The sequence below is a fragment of the Sebastes umbrosus genome, chromosome 13 (genome assembly GCF_015220745.1).
Source record: "Sebastes umbrosus isolate fSebUmb1 chromosome 13, fSebUmb1.pri, whole genome shotgun sequence".
Lineage (NCBI taxonomy): Eukaryota > Metazoa > Chordata > Actinopteri > Perciformes > Sebastidae > Sebastes > Sebastes umbrosus.
In genome coordinates, this window is record NC_051281.1 from 15,399,006 (window position 1) to 15,421,209 (window position 22,204).

Sequence of the window (22,204 nt, forward strand, 5' to 3'; positions counted from 1 at the left end):
ATAAAAACATAACATATCAAAAAATCATAAAAAGGTGCATAAAAAGCACAGGAAAAAATGTCACCGGGCTACTAGGTATAAAAGCCAATCTAAATAAAAAAGTCTTGAGTTTAGATTTAAAAAGTACTAGGTCAAGCTTGTGAGTTAAAAAAAAAAGTTGAAATATATTGGTGTATCAACTGAGTTTGCTGGCAGTTAAAAAGGTTCTGTAATTTTTCAATAAAAACAAGAAATATTACTATAATTCTGTGGTATTTAGGAATTAGTTACCCCCTTGTAAACGTATACATCTACACACAACATTGCTTCACGGTTGCAAACACATCCCAGTTCGCCTGCCCTGAGGGCAGAGTGGGAGTCTGGTGTGTCGGTGCCTCCTTATAAAGGAGGAGTGAGAGTGTCTCGAGGTCTCTCACTCTCTGCTCCACAGAATGACTGACACTAGTTCTGCTGCTGCTGCTGCTGTTCAGTCAATGAGCTAACTGGAGCTCACTGTGCACTCTGGTCCTCTGCTGTTCCTGCTACCTTCTTCAAGTCTGCATTTTGGGCTGCACTCGGAATAGGACACTGAAAGACTAGAAGCTGCAAAGGAGATTGGACTGTGAGTTGATGTGAAAACTATTGCTCAATTATTTTTAAGGATATACCCCACTTTTATAACAAAATAATATTCAGCAATCTTTTGTTTGACTGTTTTCTAAAATGTTTTTAAACTTAGCAGATAAAATGTATGGATGCACAAACTTCATCCACTCTGATTTGATGCAGAAACTACTTTTGTGGAGAGTAAAATTGATTGATTTTTGATTTGTTGTTGCTGTTTTTCTCCATAGTTGGGACAATGATGTTACCCTCCTCTACGTTGGTGCTGCTGGTCACAGCACTGACCAGTGTCTGGGCCCAAGAAGTTAAAGAAGAGAGGAAAACTAACAGGAAATCCAGGGCCAAACTTCTAGCTGCAAATATTCATGATGGACAAGGTAAGACAATGAATAGAAAATAAAATGAATGGAATAATTTGATTCTAATACCAATTCCTTTGGTGCAGGAAATACATCAACAACATGCTGTTGCTACAGTATTATATTCATGTATTGTTCATGTCTTGTAAGAAAAAAAATGCATAATTTTGACATGAAGTTAAATACATGTTGCATTGCCACTAGAGAGTCCTTCATCCTGTTCTGTGTGCACACAGCCATCCTGGATAAGGACTGTAGCTTGGAGCTCTCCTTCCTGTTGGACAGCTCCGAGAGCGCCAAGGACAATCACGAGCAGGAAAAGCAGTTTACCGTGAACATGGTGGACAGACTCCAAGGAGTACAGCTGCAGAATGGCCGCAATTTGAGCTTTAGGGTGGCTCTGCTCCAGTACAGCAGTCATGTTATCATAGAGCAAACCTTCAGAGACTGGAAGGGCACAGAGAACTTCAAGACCCGTATTGCTCCCATCATCTACATTGGGCACGGCACCTACACCACCTATGCCATCACCAATATGACCAGGATCTACCTGGAGGAATCCAGTCCCAGCAGCATCAAAGTGGCCGTACTGCTCACAGATGGTATTTCCCACCCGAGGAACCCTGACATTTTCTCTGCTGTTGCTGATGCCAAGAACCAGGGCGTCAGATTCTTCTCTTTGGGCATCACCCGGGAAGCCAACGAGCCAACCAATGTGGCCCAGCTCCGTCTACTCGCCAGCTCCCCGGCCTCCCGCTTCCTCCACAATTTACAGGACGAAGACATTGTTGAAAAAATCGTCACTGAGATTGTGAGTATAATACCTGTCTTTCAGCAGAACACCATTGAGAAGAAAAGTGATGTATTTGCTTTGAATGAGGATCTATTTGGGAGTTGACACATGGACAGGCTTGTTCAGGTATTCCTATAGAGATGGAATGATGACAACGATCTGGAGAAACAAATGAAAGAAGGCCTATGACAGCTCTGGATTTTAGGCTATTTACGCAGCTTTAGAAAAATACTGTTTGACATCTGCATGAACATATCCCCCAGGATTCCTAGAATTTCTCACATGGCTTGCATTTAAACATTTATTTATTACACTGGTTAAATGTTGAAGTGTTCGAGTTTAAGTGGCTACAGCTTTGGTTTCACAAAAAAAGTTGTTTTTTGCAATTATGGTGCTACTTTAAATGATCATGACCAATCTGCATCACTAAGCAACGACTGAACAAATCTCATTAGGGACTACAATATTGCTACGATTCAAATCCTGGAAGATATTAATCAACTTTTGTTTTCTTTGCAGACTGGCTTGGCTGATGAAGGAGTAAGTATAATTACAACTAAACAGTTAGTATACAGAAGCTTTTGACATTTAATAATGTGTAATTAGGTGAGAGTGTATAGAATTACATTCGTGACAGCTTAGCAAACATTTATCTTTTTCTGAAGTGCCCTCTGGCTCAGAGATGTGCCTGTGAGAAAGGAGAGAGGGGACCAAGTGGGCCTGCGGTGAGTATTTAGCCTCAAACTTTTCAAATTACTCCACAAGCAAAGAGCAGTTTTCTTTTTGAAGTGTGAAGAAAGGATACTTGAAATCTTGTGCAGAGAAATCTAACATGATCCTGATATTTTAGGAATGGTAATTGTGCAGTTTTGAACAATCAGGATAATTACTTGCTTTTTTCTCCTCAGTATAGCTTGCAGGCGTTTGCATAAGCAGAATAAGTGGATAGGTGGTGCTGCCCCACATTCTCAAAGCAAATCTATGGAGACAGGAAAATGAAACAGTGGTCTGCTATGTTTGTTGTGCCCTGTCTTAGACAGTTATTGGGCATTTCTCATGTAACATAAAATGTCCCCCATGGAAACCAGAGGCACCGCATTTACAGCTGGACCTTGGGCCACCATAAATCTCCCATACCACCCCTACTGCCGCGGTCAGTTACGCAGGGATAGATGGACTGCAGGATGGAGCATCAGATATTACACATGATTTCTGTGTGACGCTAGAAGATCCCACCCGCTCTAGACACCCACTCACACTAATAAAGAGCTCAGGTTATGTCAAGCTTTCCAGCAAACCTGGCAGATAATCAGGTTACTGACAGACAGCTGCGTGGCCATTAACCAGGTGCTTTCTCCTCAGAGAGATTCTTCGGATTCTTACACTCGGACGAAGAGGCTCTCATAATTGCTCTCATTAGTTTAATGGCCACAAACTAGTGATTTCAGGTGGATAGCAATTGACACACGCCGTCCAGGTGCAGCTCGAGACAATGACCCCTGGCCTTGTGGACAAGACACCTCATGCCCACTTCAACTGTCAGACCGCCCTCACATCCATCATATATAACACACATTCAGACATCAGCCTAGTTACCTTTTTCCCCTCTGTCTTTCTCAAACAATGCCCGCCTAGAGACAAGGAAACTTTCACTTTGCATCTACATGGTCAAGATAACTTTTATTTTCAGGTTATGGGTCATAGACCTGTTTGTCTTTAGTGATAAGATAAGATATACTTCATTGTCCTGCAGGGAAAACTGTCTCCAAGCTGCTGCATCACACAACACACTTATCAACAAAGTCAAAATGCACATGCACTCATAGCACGTCATAGATCATATGGTCATACATACATACACTCATGCTTAAACATGCTTAAATTCATTCAGTGTGAGACTCTGACAGGCGTTCTTTGGAACAATACAAAGCAATAAAAAACAACAGTGTCAATTAATAAAACCAGGTTTAATCAAACCAGATAATAAATAATCAAATCGCAATATCTTAGTCCCCAAATAAAATCATATAGTACTACCACTTGTTGCTATTTAATATTTTGATGGAGGATGGAATTAATTAAGTTTCGTACCGATTTATTAGCCGCAATTTGGCTGATCCGTTGACCTGAAGGCAACACCTCAAATTATGTGTTTAAAATGTGTTTTGGGATGTTCAGAATCTTCTGTGCCTCCCTCAGTACATATTTTTCATATAAAGGATGAAGATAGTGATGTTATTTTTTCCCTATGATCTTCATGGCCGTTTGAGTACGACTTTAACTTTGCTGACAGGTTACCATACTGTACTTGAATGCCACATAAAATTACACTGCATTGATAAAACAAAATCATGAGTTCACTATTTACACCATAGAGAAAAAAAACCCAGAACATACGTTTTCAACATGGTTCAACATGGTTTCAACATACTATGTGAGCGAGCTGTCAATGTGGAGCAAAATGTCAGTGGAAGAAATTAATCAACTTAACCCTGACTTTGTTTCATTCTCCAGGGGAAAAAAGGTCGCTCAGGAGATGATGGCGCCCCAGGGCTTAGAGGGCAAAAGGTGTGTGCTTTTTGATGGACATGTGGACTACACATTTCTTAGCTGGCATGCAGGCTCTGTCAGGTGTTACATAACACTTACTGAGTGCTCCAAATTCTATGTTTGAATTCTGGAGAAAAAAAAAGTTGTCAGGGTTCCTGAACTGGGTCATCCAATGTCTGTTAATTGTAAAGTACTTGGTAAAACTTTAAAAAAAAAAAATAGAATAATAGTAAACACTGGTTCATATGGAATCTGCTTAATTATTATCTATGATTCTAATTTATATATTAGCAATTTGTAACAGGGTTCCATTTTAGGCTCTCTTTTATTCTCCATATGTGCTCCCACTGGACTCTATTATTAGAAAACACTCATCACTGTCACACTGACAATATGTAGCTGTACCTCCCCTTGAAAACTGGCGATGTTGATTAAGCCCTGTGAGATTCTTGTAGAGATGGTTGGATTGATAAGCATGATCTGGTCAGGTTCTGATTTCTGGCCTTTCTGACTCCAATAGTACATTTAACAAACACTGTCCTTGAATGTGCGTACTGCACAAATGCCAGATATGTATATTTACATGCTTTTATTTCTGTACATCTTGGTTGTTGTACACAACATATGCGTGAGTTAGTCAGTCAGCCTTGGCAGCCCGTATTAGCCTTCCTTCACCGGCTACCAATCAAATATGGGATTGATTTTAAGGTCCTTTCATTTGCATCTTGTGGAACCCATTTATATTTCTGACCACCTCCGCCCCTATTCCCTTACACTCACATCCCTTCTATTGGCATTTTTATGCCAATAGAAGGCATTGTCATCTGTCCCACCTTTTTACCTTAGGGTTTGTGTCTGCACAATTGTTAATCTGACTACATGACTTTTTATATTTTGTCTATCTTGTCGCTTGTGTTTATGTGTACTGTGCTTTTATTTTTGTATTTTTAGCATTTATTGTTTTAAAATTTGGAATTTAGGATATGATTAATAAAATTATGAATAATCATAAACAGCTCATTTATTCAACATCAGCTCATTATTTATTTCAAATTCATTTTATATTTGGGCTCATATGGCTTATACACATTCATTTCAGGGTGTGTTAAGTTTTCAGTCTATTAATGTTGCTGTTACAGTATAGGAGACACTTTACATTAAATGGAGGATGTTTAATTTTTTCATCATATTTTTGTTTCCCTTCTAAACATGTTTATACCTGCAATACCAGACTGTTTATTCTGTGTTAAAGTATTTACTTTACAGTAGTTGTAACTCGTATTCATTGAAATAATAAGTCATTGTACTTTCTGTCATATCAGGGTGAAGCAGGACTAAGTGGTCTACCCGGGAGAGAGGGTGCTGAGGTAAATGTCGCTATTCATGCCAAAAATTAAGAAAATATTCATTACTGTTCATGTAGTTAGTTCACACATAGCATCTCGTTAATTTTATTTGCAGGGAAAACCAGGTTACAATGGAGAGATGGTATGTGACTTAGATTAATTACAATGATAGCATTTTATTTTTGTCGGAAACAATGCAAGCCTGTCATTTTCTACACAGGGTGACAGGGGCGAGTGTGGAACTCCAGGAATCAAAGGAGACAGGGTACAACAACACTGTTGACACTACACATACTGAATATTACGTTTCCAGTTTGATCATTCCTACTAACTGTGTTTGATCTTATGGCCTTTCTCTTCCCTGGTTGATGTGCTTCAGGGTCCTGAGGGTTCTCTTGGACCAAGAGGGCTTAGAGGTCTGCAGGTCAGTAATATTTCAGTAGTAAAATGTGTAATTCATGCTTTTATAATAGAGCTTGTCTCTGATAGTTAAAGGTCACATATTGTAAAAAGTGAGATTTTCATGTCTTCTATATTGTAAAGCAGGTTTAAATGCTATATAAATACTGTTAAACTATCAAAACGCTCAATCCATGGAGAAATACACACAGCCCGTATTCAGAAATTGTGCGTTTGAAACAAGCCGTTAGGATTTCTGTCCATTTGTGATGTCACAAATATACAATATTTAGACCATTACACGGTTTTAAACATAAACATTTTAAATGTGTCCCAGTTTATTTCCTATTGCAGTGTATGTGAATGTCATCAGCTGACAAGAAATACACATGGACCCAAATTTTGCCTGGTAACGCAATTCTGTTGCAATTCCATTGAAATGCGCTAAAACGGAGCATTTCAAACAGAGGGTAAATACAGGCATATTCAGGCAGACAGTATGAGGAAAATAAAGGTTTTTTTTAACATTAAAGCATATAAACATGTTCTAGTAGAAACACAAAATACAAGTATGAACCTGAAAATGAGCATGATATGGGACCTTTAACACATTACCTTGTTTAAACAAGCAGTCAAAAGAGAGAACGGATGTTTTTAACTTAAGATAGAGGTACCCAGGTATGATGTTTGCATAGTTGTGTATTATTAGAAATAATCATTGGACTGCTGTATGTGAAATCCTTTTATAAAAAAGAAAATAGCTGCAGAAATCACCACATGTATCTTTATTAATGGCTGTATTGTATGTTGTTTCTGCCCAGGGATTACCAGGACCACATGGAGACATTGGACCAGAGGGCCATCAGGGAAAGCAGGTCAGCCCCTTTGGAACATCTTTTACTTACCTCATCGTGCACATCTGCTGTGACCTTTACATTTCCTCTTATGATTAGTTTAAACTAGGGGTCGGAGCTTTTACCACCCTGCTCTTTACCGTAGCAGCACAGAGGTCTGTTTGTCTGGTAATAAACCCCTGTGTGAACACTTGGCAATGAGCCAAAGTCTTCCCCATCATTACTGTTATTCACCACCAGCCAAGGGATGAGCCATCAGCAAAAAATTTCACTACAGGATCTCCGAATGTTGTCCTTGTATCCTGTTTCTAAATACAGACTAGGAAGTGCCTACAGCATTGTCGGCTTCCCCACCAAGACCTGCCGTTAATAACATACATGGAAAGTCAGTGTATGCGCGGCGTCTCGCCATGTGAAGACATGTAGGAAGCATTTGCAAAGAATAACAGGACTCTTGGTGGTCCCTATGTGGTTTAATTTTTGTATATATCTCTGAAAAGACTCCTGTAAAACAAGACTTTTCACATATTAATTAAATGTATAAATATTTCTAGAAAGAAATACATGTTTAAATGTGAAATTTTAAGTGTGCCTCTATGCCCCACAGTCCTTACAATAGATAGATAGATAGATAGATAGATAGATAGATAGATAGATAGATAGATAGATAGATAGAGCATGACTGGAACAAGGAATGATAACTCTTAAGTTAATTATTCAGGTTAAATTGAAATGTAGTAAAATGGCACATAGAAACTATTCTATTCTGTTAAATCAAGATAATATAATTACATTGCATATCTTTATGTCATCCTCTGCATTTCTGTTTTCTCTTTTATTTTTTGGATAAAAGTTTTTTTTTAAATCTAAAAATAAATTTTATACATTCAAACCTCGATTTAGTAAAGAGCCTCCAGTAGTTCTTTGTTAATTTGAGACACTATTGTTCGGGATTTCTTGAACTTTAAGTCATTACTGGAGCTCAGGTTTAGCTCTTATTTGTCCTGGCCTGCAGGAAGAGATTTACAGCATTATTTTCAGCTTCAAAGGAGCATGTTGTCTGCATGTGTGCATGTATGTACAGTATGTGTGTATACAATTAGATTTAGTTTTGAGTTAGGTAGTACTTTCCAGGGGTAAAACATAGTGTTTAATTACACAATAAATGAAAGACATCAAAAGGTTTAAAAGACAAAAAAAAGCGATTTACAAGGATAACACTAAACTAATGGTTCAGAACTCATGTCCTTTTGCTATATTGATACAGGATTTAAGCTCCAATGCACACTTGTGTTAAATGTTATTATGTTTGTGATCACAGGGTGAGCGTGGCCCACCTGGCCCTTCAGGAATTCAGGGAGAAACTGGTACTGGACTTCCTGGACCAAAAGTAAATGATATTATGGATTATCCTCTGCATTTTTTCGTGTACTTTATGATTTTTTATTTGCTAACTGCATTTCTTTGAGTTTCTCTTATTAAATGAAGCTACTATATAAATCTGCAGGGTGACATGGGATTCCAGGGCCGACCAGGTCCTCCCGGTCCCCATGGAGTGGGCGAACCCGGCATTTCTGTAAGTTAAGAAGAAACAGTCTGTGATATCCTAAAGTGTTGAATGTTTTTGTGTCTGTTGATCTGCTGAGAAAGTCCATACTTTGACCTGAGCACTGTTTGGGTGACATATTGTACACTCTGGCTTTGTTTACAGGGACCTCAAGGATCACAAGGTGTTCAAGGGGAAAAAGGACCCCATGGCGAAGGGCTTCCCGGACCAAAGGTATTTTGAGTCTGTCATCCAAGAACTCATCAAAACAATAGTAATTGTTTATAGTAAAACTAGAACAGTCCTCAATGCTTTGATAACGCTCTCTATAGGGTAGACCAGAAAGAGAGAAAAAATTGAACACCTTAATAACGTATGGTTTACAGAGTAATTAAATAACGGGTCATTTGTTGATGAAGTAATGCCTAAATGCTTAGAAAAATATTGAAAAAATGTTAAACTGTTGCAGAGGACTGTCCAGCTTTTCTCATGCGCTGTTAATGATATGTGAAGTCTAAATGGTTCAATGTGTATGAACACATAAACATATGAGGAGAGCTTGCAGCAATGGGATTCAGGGATACTGGCCAGATGGAGATTTCAATCACAGATACCCAGAGGAATATAGACTAGAAATCAAGGCAAGCAAAGCCCCTACTATCCCCTGCATCGATTACTCTGTTAAGGTGCTCTTCAGCAAAGCTCTTAATCCCCATTGAAGCTGCTCAGGTGTAAATATGTGGAGCTGCATAAATCTCCTGCACAATGCTGCTGGAAAAGTCATTAAGCAGAAATTTTAGTTAAAGAAGTCGGTAAATATCTGAAAAAACACAACTTGCTGCACCTCAACACTCTTTAATGTTATGAATCAATCATTTGATTTGGCATTTTCTCTATACAGTATTTAATAGCTGACAGGAAACATTGGGAGAGAGCAGTGAGGATGACATGCAATAAACATCCCCAGCTGGAAATGAACCAATCCTTTGATTTTTGTTTTTGGCTTCAAGCTCTGCTTATCTTCCAGTTGAATCAAAGGTTAATTCTATTGAGTGACGTAAACATGCTGAATGTACGGTGGCCCTGAGAGCTCAACATACTGCAAATTAATAAAACACATGCAAATCAACACAACACAAGCAAATGAAGAAACATCTTCACCAATTTGACAACACGTGCAGCATTTAGAAAAGGCACCTAAAGAAGCTCAAGACAATAGAAACTGTTTCCACGGGACACTAAAAAGTGATGCACACGGCCAGAACACGCTTGTTGTTGCCATGGTTTGTGGATTATGAAGTTATTGAAGTCGGCAATCTGTCAGTGGTGTTGGAAAATGACCTGAAATGTATGTTTTTTTGGTTTATTTTAACATAACTTCATAAGCAACAAACCATGGCAACAAGTGCTGTGTGCATCACTTTGTAGTGTCCCCTGGAAACAGTTATTGTTGTGTTGTGAGCTTCTTGCAGCCTTTTTCTCTGTTTGCAGCACTTTTTCTAAATGCGTCGTCACATTCATGTTTTATAAATGCTGCGCATGTGTTGTCAAATTGGTGAAGATGTTTCTTCATTTGCTTGTGTTTGTCTATTTGCATGTGTTTTCTTAATTTGCAGTGCGTTGAGCTCTTAGGGCCACCGAATGAATGTGATGTCAACCTGATATCAATATCAAATAGAGGGCTGCAGATATTCTTTAATTTATTAGCAGAATGCAATTTCTAAACATATTTGCATGTTTAAAAGCAATTATAGATTATTACCACTTATCAGTAACTATTAGCTTTCATTTTGTTCCAAGTTCACAAGTTCATAAACATTGCATTAATCAGCTGCTAGATCCTTACAAAAACATACGCTCTCATTGAATAATGTGTGTAATCTGAACTATTCTACAGTACAGTTCATGGCCTTCATCTGTCAAACCCAGATCTCTGTCTGTTCCAACTCACTGACTCACAACTCAGGTGTTCACTCAAGCGTTACTACTCACTCTGGTGTTGATGTGTAAAGCCTGTAATAACAGTATTTTTTTCCCCCTGTGCTGCAACACTGAGGAAAAACTGAATGAATTGTGTTAGATCCCAGATCAATTGGAGATCATAGTCTGTTGCCATACAAGTCGCTTCTTACAAATATTTAGGGGCACACTCATGTTGCAAGTGTCCGTACGAGAATCCATCGGCACCTCCATTTCCTTCGGAGACTCAGAGTTTTTGGTGTCTGCAGGAATATCATGCTCATTTTCTGTAGAGCTACCATAGAGTCCATTTTACGTTATGTTATTACCAGCTGGTTTGGAAACCTAACGGGTAAAATTAAAGGCTCAAATATTCAGTCTGGTTAAGACAGAATGGAAGATATGGGAATGTCCACAACCACTCAAGACATTTTTTGAGAGGTCTACTATTTTGCAGGCCAACAGGGTTTTATCTGACTCTTTGTGAGGAGCGTATTTATGTGGAGGATTCTCTGTAAAAAAAGAAGTACACTTTTGTATGCTTTTGGAAAACGAACACTGAAAATGTCCTCAAGCAACAACACATCTGTTTTACCTGTGCCAGACTTCCTAGCTGTTATAGATTTTACTCCTCTGCTGACTTCTACCTCTTGTAAAACAGGGGTCAGAGTGCTTCTGTCAGAGGTGATCAAACCCTCTCTTCTCTACACGCACATACACACACATAAAGTTTGCATGATCAAGTCTTCGTGTCTGCGTTTCATTACACTTGGATGTTGCTCAGGCTGTTCCCATCAGCAACCTCTTCACTTCATGACTCGCTGGCACTGGAAAAAGTTCATGCAGTCAAAAGGTGCCATGAAGAAAAGACTGTTCCGTTCTTTGTGTGCGAAGGATCTTTTTGTATCAATCCCAAGAGGATGACAGGAGCCAACATGCTCTTCTTTACTGGCAACAATGTAGACTCGGCCGTGACCCAAATGCAACTGGCTGTGATGTAACTGACAGAGATAACCCGCTTTTGTTCCACAGGGGGAACGGGGGCTCGCTGGACCGAGGGGGTCGAGGGGACAACAGGGTGCAGGAATCAAAGGAGAAAGGGTGGGTTATAAATGTATCATCTAACAATGAGAATATACTGCAAACACTCAGGTCAACACAACAAAGGCTCCAATGAAATCCATGAGGGAACCTCAACCTAAATTTTAAAGGACCAGTGTGTAGAATTTAGAGAGATCTATTAGCAGAAATGGAATATAGTATTCATAAATATGTTTTCATTAATGTATAATCACATGAAACTAAGGATTGTTGTGTTTTCGTTAGCTTAGAATGAGCCCTTCATATCTACATAGGGAACAGGTCCTCTTCAGGGAGTCGACCATGTTGCTCCGTCATGTTTCTACAGTAGCACAGAACGGACAAACCAAACACTGGCTCTAGAGAGTTAGCGCTCCGACACGCTTGGAAAGGGAGGGGTGAGCGGAGGGGTATTCAGTTTGTTGCAATCTGCAACCACAACACAAGATGGCACTAAATCCTACACACTGCTCCTTTAAATCATCAGGTGTTTTCAGTCAAACATAAGTAGAACACTTTCATTTTCTGCTTGAGATATAAATATATATACATCCTTGGGGTCAACAATTGTGCTATACTTGAAAGAACCATTTATGTACTATTTATGTAATTCATGAATTATCTGAACTCTGGATATTTCCCAAAATGGATAGACTACATGCATAGTTGCCCCAAGTGTGACAGTCCTTGTATAAATTGTATTGACGACTCAAAAGCTTCATGTAGAGGCAGTTTACTTGGTTTTTGTTCATAACCAATGTCAGCAACAGATTAGTCAACGAAGGTAAACAAGTCCAAAAAAACAGGCGGAGATCATTAGTAGGCAAGCAAAGGAGATGTTAACTGACAGGCATGAATAATGAGCGGAGAAAATGTATTAAGACGAATATCATGACATCAAAATACAGTTTTGTGTACCATTGTTGTTCTGTATGATCTGTCCTCTATAGCCTTATATTACTAGTCTGTCATCTACTCAGTACAGTGTTTACAGTGAAAATAATGTCTGAAAATGATTAGGCCTCGTTGGATGTCTGCAATATTTAGCGGGCTTTCCTTTTATTTGCATTAACACCCCATTGCTAGATGGTGATATGTAACATATGCACACATATATTGTCATGGGAGTTACTGAGAACTGATACTTTTGTATTAAACTGATTATGGTGTTTTACTTCCAGGGTGACTTGGGACCTTTAGGTTTTCCAGGGCCAACTGGAATGACAGGAGCTGGCATACAGGGAGAGAAGGTCAGCAACAAATCTTCATTTATATTTTCACAATGTCACGCTGACATACAGTATATACTGTATACATGGAGTAGTAGGACACTCTGCACCAAAAGCAATCTAATTTGTATTACTGCTCAGGGAGTCGAGGGTCCAAGAGGTCCACCAGGAGCCAGGGGACATCCAGGAGAAGGTTTACTTGGACCAAAGGTTTGTTTAATACACCTCCTGTATGAAATGCATCGATTGTATGTTGGTATTTAGGGTGGTTTCTAAAGTTGTAATATTGCTGGTTTCATTTTCAGATTTAATATAACATAGATATAAAATCATGTTTATAATTGTAAACAGGACCTAACGTTTATATGTTATACAATATTAAAATGTAGATGTGAACAATGAATTGGACAAACAACATACCAAACAAATCCGTAACTCGTCGGTTTGTTAAATGTTTCTTATAATTACGTGTGCTGTCTTGATATTTCTACTTGTAGGGAGACCAAGGTTTACCGGGAGAGCAGGGAACCACAGGCGACAGAGGCATTGGTGAGCCTGGCTCAAAGGTAAACGAGTCACTTTAGTTATGGTTCATGTTAGCATATGCTGCGTGCTAATGTACTGAATCCATCAAAAATCAAATAATATTATTCTACTGTTACAGGGAGACCCTGGAGCACCTGGTATGGGCGGCCTGCCTGGTCTTCCAGGAGAGGATGGAGCTCCAGGACAGAAGGTAAACTACATTATGCCAACTCTGTGGAAAACTTACCAATTTACCAAGACTCTGAACCTTCCTTTCCTTTCTCCATTGGTTTACAATGATATAATTTGACTATTTACAGATTTATTTGTCACAGCTGCGGATTGCTTCTATGTCTCATCTACCTTTCCTCTCTTAGGGGGAGGCAGGTTTACATGGTTCAAAAGGTTCAGAGGGAGCACAAGGAATTGGCACTCAAGGGGAGAAGGTATGCTTTAGATTATATATCTTTGTGTTGTTCAGAATTAATACGACAACAAATATTAATCCGATGATGTGTGCTGTAATCCCTCCCAGGGTGACCAGGGTCTGAGGGGCATCCGTGGGTTACATGGGCCACCTGGGATCTCAGGACCGTCTGGACCAAAGGTAAGAGTTAATGGATCAAGTAGGTCTATTTTATTGTAGTGTGATAGCAAGTCCTCAACACGTCCTCTGCAGGGTGTTGGGGGCACAAGTTATCTTAAAATGAAGATATTAATTGGAATTTAAGTCTCTTGCCAACTCTCATCTTTCAGGGTGAACGTGGGATACCAGGCCAGCAGGGCATGCCAGGACATGCAGGACGGTCCATATCAGGTCCAAAGGTGAATAAATAAAAACGCATCATCAAACTGTCTCTTAACACAGATCTTGGCACCGAAGTAGACAGGTAACAGGCAGCCAGAAGAGCTGCCAGATAGATTCTGATGTGGTGATGCATCAAAAAGTTATTGCCACCATTCAACACTGTGACTTTATTGTCTTGTCTCTAGGGTGATGTAGGCCCTTCTGGTCCTTCTGGTCCTGTTGGGGAAACAGGCCATGGATTACCGGGTCCAAAGGTAAACACTGTGTTTTTTTAGAACATTTATTGGGTGTGAATGCTGGAAGCAAGTATGAGATACTGATCCATAGTCAGTGTATTACCTACAGTAGACGGCGTAGGAGTTACCGATTGGTAAAGCAATGAACTGCTGTGGACGGGGGCAGCAGCAAAACCTTTTTTAGACACCTAAAAGAAAGGCTCACCTAAAACAATCAATATCAGTTTAAGTGTACAACTATGTTTCTGACGGGCAACTGAATTGAAAGTGAAACTTATCACTTTCACTTTCAGTTCAGTTCCCCGCCAGAAAGCTCTGTCTGACGGCAAGATAGAGCTGGGAAAATATTCCAAATATAGCGAACAGAAATGGATATACAATGGATACACACTTCCTGGGGGCTTGCTTAGACCTCAGCTGAAGTTTTATCGTTATTCCAACAAAGACAATTAAAGGAAACCTCAACTCCTTCTCATTACACTTAAACCCATTTAAGTCCTTTCTCTAAAACTCCCATTTGTACTTCTTTCATTGCTTACTATATGTTGCATCCTTCATCCCTTTCACACTTTTCCAACAACTGCATCAACTGCTTTTTCATGTATTAACAACTCTTATCTACTGATTCATACTCCATTCAAACCTTAAAATGTTCCACATCTATAAGTTTTATATAACTATAAACTTTCATACTTTTTGAAAATATTCAACACAGATGTTTGAGATTTCCTAATCGAACCCACCCATTTCTCACTTTTCAAACTCATTCATCCTCCTTCGGCTGCTTCTTCATCCAAATTAAAGCCAGCAATCCTCTCAGCAAGCTTTTCAACAGCCAGCATTCACACCACAATTTCTTCAGAAATTGCCTTTTCTAGTTAACCATATTGTTCGAATCAGCGTAATGTTGATAGTCTTCATCACTAAATTCTGTTTAACCAGGGTGATCGTGGTCATACGGGTTTATCAGGTCCACTTGGTCCAAAAGGAGAAGGCATGCCCGGCCCTGTGGTTTGTATAATCAACATTTTGCACATATAATTCTGTAACCAGTAAATCCTGTGCAAGCTGGCACGGTCTAAACTAATTTATGGACTTATTTTAGGGTCCTCCAGGCCTGCCAGGCTTATCGGGCGAGCCGGGCCCAGAAGGAATAGGAATTCCTGGTCCCAAGGTTGGTGTCTACATGTTTTTTGGTTTGTTTGTCTGTTTTTTTCATGCGAGTGTATGTATTGGGATGCTCATAGTGAATTTGATAATGTCATGTCCGTTTCAGGGGGATATTGGCTTCAGAGGATTGCCGGGTTTGACCGGCCCACCTGGAGAGGGCTTACAAGGACCACCTGTAAGAAAGATTATCTAACAAATGGCTCAATACAATTATAGTTAAAGGGACTATTTGTAACTTTCAGAAACGCTTGTTAACAGTGACACCTGTGGCCGTGAAGTCAACGAAAGTCAGCGTCGGGCTCGCAGTGACTCCAGACACACGCGAGCGCGCATATGCTAATATTACTTTTAATCATTGTTTTAAGGGTAATGTTGGGAGGCCAGGAGCTGCTGGTCCAACTGGACCTTCAGGAGAGGGTATTCAAGGCCCAAAGGTAAATGTTACCACTGTTTTACATAAGCGCTGTCTTTCGAGCACTTACCAAGCTCTTCATAATCAGGATTAATTCACATTTTCCACAGCAAGTAAGAGTGAAGCAATATGATGCACTTAATTGGTGCTGACATGTTACACAATAGAACTGCCAGAGAAACTAGCTGCAGGACAAAACATAGCAATAATTTATGATCTATCGAGAGTGTGGAAAGCTTCCCTACGATTCAATAAATCTAAGATCTAATTTCAGGGTGAGCCAGGATCTCAAGGTATGACTGGGCCTAGAGGGCCTCAAGGAGATGGATTTCCTGGAGCAAAGGTGACAGATTTACACATATCCTCTAAACATTTTATTGATATCTGATGGTCTCTGACTGATTAATTACAATTGCCTTGTTACAGGGTGATCGTGGATCACAGGGTGAGAGGGGAATGAAAGGTACTACAGGAGACATGGGAGATCATGGACTCGCTGGGGAAGCAGTAAGTAAAACAGATTTTATTCCTCTCTTCCAAAAATAAATAATCAAACTGACAAAGTTAAGCTGTAATATTGTTTTCAACTTTCCTCCAAACCCAGGGAAGGCCAGGAGCAAAAGGAGACCAAGGCCTCACAGTAAGCTCATCAATTCAACGAAGGAATGTTTGAACATTCAATAAATTATAGTGATTTTGTACTAATATAAATGTTCTCATATTTTTCAGAGAGAAGACGTTATTAAGCTGATCAAAGAAATCTGTGGTAAGACTACAAGTCTAGTTTATCAGTATAACTGTTAATAAGTAGCTGGTATCTGAAAGGAAAGCATGTTGTTATGTAACATGCAATGAGATCTGATATATCTATTAGGAGAGTTACTCTGAACTGACAGGTGGCATGAATATAGAGCCAAAGTATGAAAGGTGTTTTATTGTCAAAACAACTCTGACAACATCATTTTATATAAGCTACAATGTTTTATAGCAGTAATAATTGATGGCCACTTGGGGCTGTAGTAAAACCTGTTAACACATATTCTAGCATTATAAAATTTCTATTGCAAATTTATGTTAGCAAATAGTCGAACCGCATCCAGCAGACATGGAGCAACATTAGCATTCATTTGGATTCATGTTTATGTCGACCTGACAAATGTAAATCTAATATTCACTCTCCTTTTAGCTCCGTTTTGGTCCCTACCAACTCCGGAGTTGCTAAAGAGCTGCTTTAGCCGCTTACTATGTCTGTCTGCTGTTTGGTGTTGGGTAGGTTTATAGATAGTAGTTTTTTAGAGCCTTTTCACTGAAAACAAATGCTTGCTATGAGTGAAAACAATGAAAGCGTTGAGAGTGAACCAAAACAGTAAAGTTGCTAGCCATAAATGGAAAAAAACTACCTGAAAGACGCTAAAAGACTCCAAAGAGCTGAGAGGAGCTGCAGAGTGTGGTCATGATTCTCTGTGGGTTTTTCATTGCAAGCCACCTCTTTCACATTACACGTTATTTGATCAATTGTTAAAATAGAAATATCGTTTAGTGCAGCATTAAAACTGTCATTGGCTAAACCAGAGAATAGCGGAGTAATGACAGTATTTCATTGTTTTCAGGATGTGGCATCAAGTGCAAAGAACGGCCGATGGAACTCGTGTTCGTCATCGACAGCTCGGAGAGCGTCGGCCCCGAGAACTTTGAAATCATCAAGGACTTTGTCACCAGGTTGGTCGACCGGACCACAGTCGGACGCAACGCCACCAGAATCGGACTGGTCCTCTACAGTCTGGATGTCCATTTGGAGTTCAACTTGGCTCGCTACATAAGCAAACAAGACGTTAAGCAGGCAATCAGAAAAATACCTTACATGGGTGAGGGCACCTACACCGGCACCGCCATAAGAAAGGCGACTCAGGAGGCTTTCTTCAGTGCTCGGCCCGGAGTCAGGAAAGTAGCCATCGTCATCACCGATGGTCAAACTGACAAACGAGAGTCTGTCAAACTTGACATAGCTGTGAGGGAAGCTCACGCTGCAAACATTGAAATGTACGCCCTGGGAATTGTCAATTCTTCTGATCCTACGCAGGCTGAGTTCCTGCGAGAACTCAACCTCATTGCTTCTGACCCCGACAGCGAACACATGTACCTTATTGATGACTTCAATACTCTGCCAGGTGATAATCACAGTCAGATGTTGTAAATATCATGCCTTCAGCAGTGTGTTCATTAAAACATAGCTATAATTGTTTTCAGCTGAGAGGTTTGCAAGCGCTTTACTGATTTTTCAGTTTCTTGTTTCAGCTCTGGAGTCTCAACTCGTCAGCCAGTTCTGTGAAGATGAAAATGGCGCCCTCATTTACAATCGCATTACAAATGGACACTGGAATGGCAAAAATGGCCATGGGCATGGTATTAATGGAAACAATGGACATGGGCATGGTATAAATGGAAACAATGGACATGGAGAGAACACCAATGGCTATGGAAACAATGGATATGGGAACACCGAAAATGGTCATAAATACGAAGAGGAAATCCAAAATCTGAGACGCACCAACAGCCGAGGTCGTGGAGACACTTTCACACTGCCCATCAGTGCTGATCCTCTCCCTTTTCAGGTCTGAAAATTAATTCTGCATTGTTTTAATTAAAGTATTCTATTGCCATTTTATTCACTGGTGGTGCAGAATTCATAACAACACTGACACATTTTTATGTTGTCATCCTACTCCAGGTTTTGGAAGATGATGAAGGTGAAGATTTAGACTTAAGAGCCCATGCCCGGGGTGGTAATACTGTAGCTATTGTAGCCAAACAAAACAAAACAACATCTTTGTCGACTGTGAGAGAAAGCTCCGTCTCCAATGAGGCCGTCTTATCATCTTCTACGTCTTCATCTTCAAATGCAACATCTGTCTCAACATCTGTGGGCTCAGTTTCATCTTTAAACTCTAATCAGTTGCAGACCGTAGTGAGAGCAGTCCTGCCTGAAGGTAAGCATTGCACTCCTGCTCAACAGGCCTTTTTCAAAGAGGAAATTTTGACATGTCACAGTCATGAAAGCACAGGTGTTATTAATAACATTAATGATGGCTTAATTGTATTTACCTGCTCTGGTTTCAGGTTCCTGGGGGGGCACTGTCAAGGCTTATTGGGATACTTGAATAGAACAGAGCCATCATTAATGCTATTAGTAACACCTGTGCTTTTCCTACTATATGTAAAATAAGTCAAAGTCATATGCAGTGAAAAAGGCCTATTCTAAACATTCTTTGAAAAACATGCATCTCACTCACTATTTCTTCTTCAGAGGTCCCTGTTGTTGATCCCCGCTGTAACCTCAGCTTGGACCAAGGCACCTGCCGAAGCTACATCATCCGCTGGTACTATGACAAGCAGGCCAACGCCTGTGCACAGTTTTGGTATGGAAGCTGCGGTGGAAATGATAACCGTTACGAAACAGAGAATGAATGCAAGAAGACTTGCGTTCTATACAGATCAGGTAATGTTTGTAACAGCAAATGAGCACAATTCTGTTTTTATTTTTATTGTCTAAATATTATACTGGTTTGTCCCCAGCAGGTTAAAAGGAGAAGAAGACATCAGAAAGTGGACTTTACTACTCTACAATCTGCTATTTGTTAATGTGATGCATTCTGTCAGTTGAGTTCACACTTTTGTCCTCACACACAAATGTATTTTTTGATAAAATAGCAAAACTAAAAAGTTTTCAAACCTTGAAAAACTGTGGACATGTTGCTGTTTCACCCCAGTGAATGACTGACTGACTTAATCAAGATCAACTTCAACAAAAACAGTCTTTATTACCTCAAATAAATTGTATTGTACTTGATAAACCAGAAGAAATCCTTTATTCAGGGTTCGGCTGTCTTGGGTTTCAAATAACAACTTCAAAAATGTTATTACAATTTAACATTAACGTGTAGATCACTCGTATACCTCTATGAGCCACGTGCTTTACACACCTTGTGTTGATATTATGTACTGAAATATGCTGAGCACTTTTGTGCGCGTTCTGTTTGTTGTTATTACAATGTGTTCGTTCAGGTTATAACTGGTAGCTGTATTAGAGGGCCATTTCTGTCTGGGTGCTGCTTTCATCTTCATCTAGTGATGAAGATTGAGGCTTTCTGCAATCTATCCATTAAAGGTCTGTCTATTTGGACAGTGTGTGTATATCTGAATAAATGTTTTATATGTTTTTAATAATAAAATGTAAAATAATATAGTGGTTTGTATGTTTTTATTCAGGAAAATAACCAGTATCACTACTACTATTATAACCATCATCATCTGTTATCATTGAATTGAATGTATTATGAAAATGACCTAAATCTTACTTTATCTAACTTTAAAACGGCGTGTATTTTTATTTTATTTTAATTTAAAGCACATACAGTTTTCCTCTTGCACATGAACTGTGCAATATAAATGAGGTAAGTCTTATCTTCCTCTGTCCAAGTGTTGTAACATCTTAATTGGTTGGCACACCTGCCTTTAATGGAGCACTAATTAGGAGTCCCACTGGGGTTTTATAGTTTGCATGACTTTGGAGCGTACTACTCCATGGTCATGGTGGGGGGAAAAGTCAGCTTACTTTTATGGCACACTATTATTTGAGAGGCAGATGTTTTACACACATTTTCAGCTTGTTAAAGGTCACAAACATGTCTCTACTATATACACTTTTTGTCCCCCTGTTTTGTAACAGCCTCTGAAACAGAAATAATTAGCTGTTCTTTTTCACAGCAGACATTTTGACACGTCAAAACACAGGTGTAAAAAGTTAAATTAATGAGGGCGGAATTCCATCTAGCTGCTTTTGTGCCTTCTGGCTCACTGTCAGTCATGGCTTATTAAGACACTTGAATAGAACAGAGATTAAATAAATAAATGTAGTACTGTAGATTAATGTAGTGTTGCTTGTTCTTAGAGTACAAAGTAAGTGTTTTAATGTTGTAGGCTACTGTCAGGACTCAATTTTAAGGAGTTTGGAGTATTTAGATTTATGATGTGTAGGTAGGCTAGTTACACTCCGTTAAGAAGTGGCACAACACCTGTAGTAATATCAGGTTAAAACTGCAGTGGGTGGAAATGGAGCAAATATGATTAAAAAAAGTTATTTTTATCAAACGGTCATTATATCCTGACAGTAGTGCATGGGACAGGTAATCTAAAAAAAAAAATCAATTGTTATGAAGCTACAGTATGTTGTTACTAAGCTATGTGTTTTAATTAAGCTATCTGTTGTTATGTGTTGTTATGAAGCTATGTGTTGTTTTGATGTGTTATGTGTTTTTATTTAAGCTATCTGTTGCTATGAAGCTATGTGTTGTTATGTGTTTTTATTTAAGCTATTCTGTTACTGTAATGTATATTTCTTGCCTCAAAATGTTTTCAGAAACATCTTGTAGTGTACTGTTTAGCTGTAAAATGAGAAAGTTTGTGACCCAGCAGCCATGTTGAGGAAATACCAAGCACCGCCCACCAGCCAGAGCACAGCCAATAGGAACGCTGTCTCTGAAATGACCTGTGATTGGTCAAAGTCTCCCATCACAGGCTAGATGTTTTTAAATCCTGAAAACAGAGCCATGAGGAGGTGCAGAAGTCTAGTTTTCTCTCAGAATACTTGAATTACAATATGCTGAAAGCTTATTATGGAATTTTTGCCCAATGATGCCAAAAACATTCTGCCTACTGAAGCTTTAATAATGTAGTACTCACTGGCAGAAGAATAAACACTACATGTTCCTGATATAGGGGAAAATTCAGATTTTATATAAAGAAGCAATGGCTAATAAATGTACCTGGGTGTTCACATGAACAATAAACTAGACTGGACTGTCAATTCAACTGCACTCTACAGGAAAGGCCAGAGCAGACTCTACCTGCTCAGGAGACTGAGGTCTTTTAGAAATCAGGGGCCACTCCTGAAGACCCTTTATGACACTGTGGTGGCATCAGACATTTTTTATGGAGTGGTCTGCTGGGGCAGCAGCATCTCAGCTGCAGAGAGGAAGAGACTAGACAGAGTGATCAGGAAGGCCAGCTCTGTCCTGGGATGCCCCTTCGACACAGTGGAGGTGGTGGGAGAGAGGAGGATGATGGCTAAGCTGTCATCCATGATGGAGAATGACTCCCACCCCATGCAGGACTCCATCTCAGCACTGGAGAGCTCCTTCAGCGACAAGCTGCTCCACCCAAAGTATGTGAAAGAGCGCTATCGCAGGTCCTTCCTTCCTGCAGCTGTCAGACTCCACAATCAGCACTTCTCCCAGTAGACCACTTACACTTACACACCAAAAAACTGACAATAACTG

The 22,204-nt window shown here is 39.6% G+C and overlaps 1 protein-coding gene and 1 long non-coding RNA gene across 2 annotated transcripts; one reads left to right on the forward strand and one right to left on the reverse strand.

The window, feature by feature from the left end:
- Positions 1 to 470: 470 nt before the first annotated feature.
- col28a2a (collagen, type XXVIII, alpha 2a) lies at positions 471 to 20,110 on the forward strand. The gene is made up of 35 exons (XM_037788838.1): positions 471 to 601; positions 834 to 980; positions 1,199 to 1,773; positions 2,275 to 2,295; positions 2,421 to 2,480; positions 4,270 to 4,323; positions 5,628 to 5,672; positions 5,767 to 5,793; positions 5,872 to 5,916; positions 6,031 to 6,075; positions 6,872 to 6,925; positions 8,226 to 8,294; positions 8,412 to 8,480; positions 8,616 to 8,684; positions 12,671 to 12,739; positions 12,860 to 12,928; positions 13,216 to 13,284; positions 13,383 to 13,454; positions 13,621 to 13,689; positions 13,779 to 13,850; positions 14,000 to 14,068; positions 14,237 to 14,305; positions 15,230 to 15,298; positions 15,393 to 15,461; positions 15,564 to 15,632; positions 15,823 to 15,891; positions 16,144 to 16,212; positions 16,296 to 16,376; positions 16,474 to 16,509; positions 16,599 to 16,635; positions 17,480 to 18,037; positions 18,165 to 18,481; positions 18,598 to 18,856; positions 19,174 to 19,365; positions 19,443 to 20,110. Exons 2-35 carry the CDS (start codon positions 842 to 844, stop codon positions 19,448 to 19,450), a joined length of 3,663 nt encoding a protein of 1,220 aa, XP_037644766.1. The 5' UTR covers positions 471 to 601; positions 834 to 841; the 3' UTR covers positions 19,451 to 20,110.
- On the reverse strand, positions 18,511 to 21,923 carry LOC119499683. Its single transcript, XR_005209424.1, has 3 exons — positions 21,773 to 21,923; positions 19,160 to 19,294; positions 18,511 to 18,850 (listed from the first exon to the last, which is right to left on the reverse strand). It is a non-coding gene; the product is annotated as an uncharacterized LOC119499683 (long non-coding RNA).
- Positions 21,924 to 22,204: the final 281 nt, after the last annotated feature.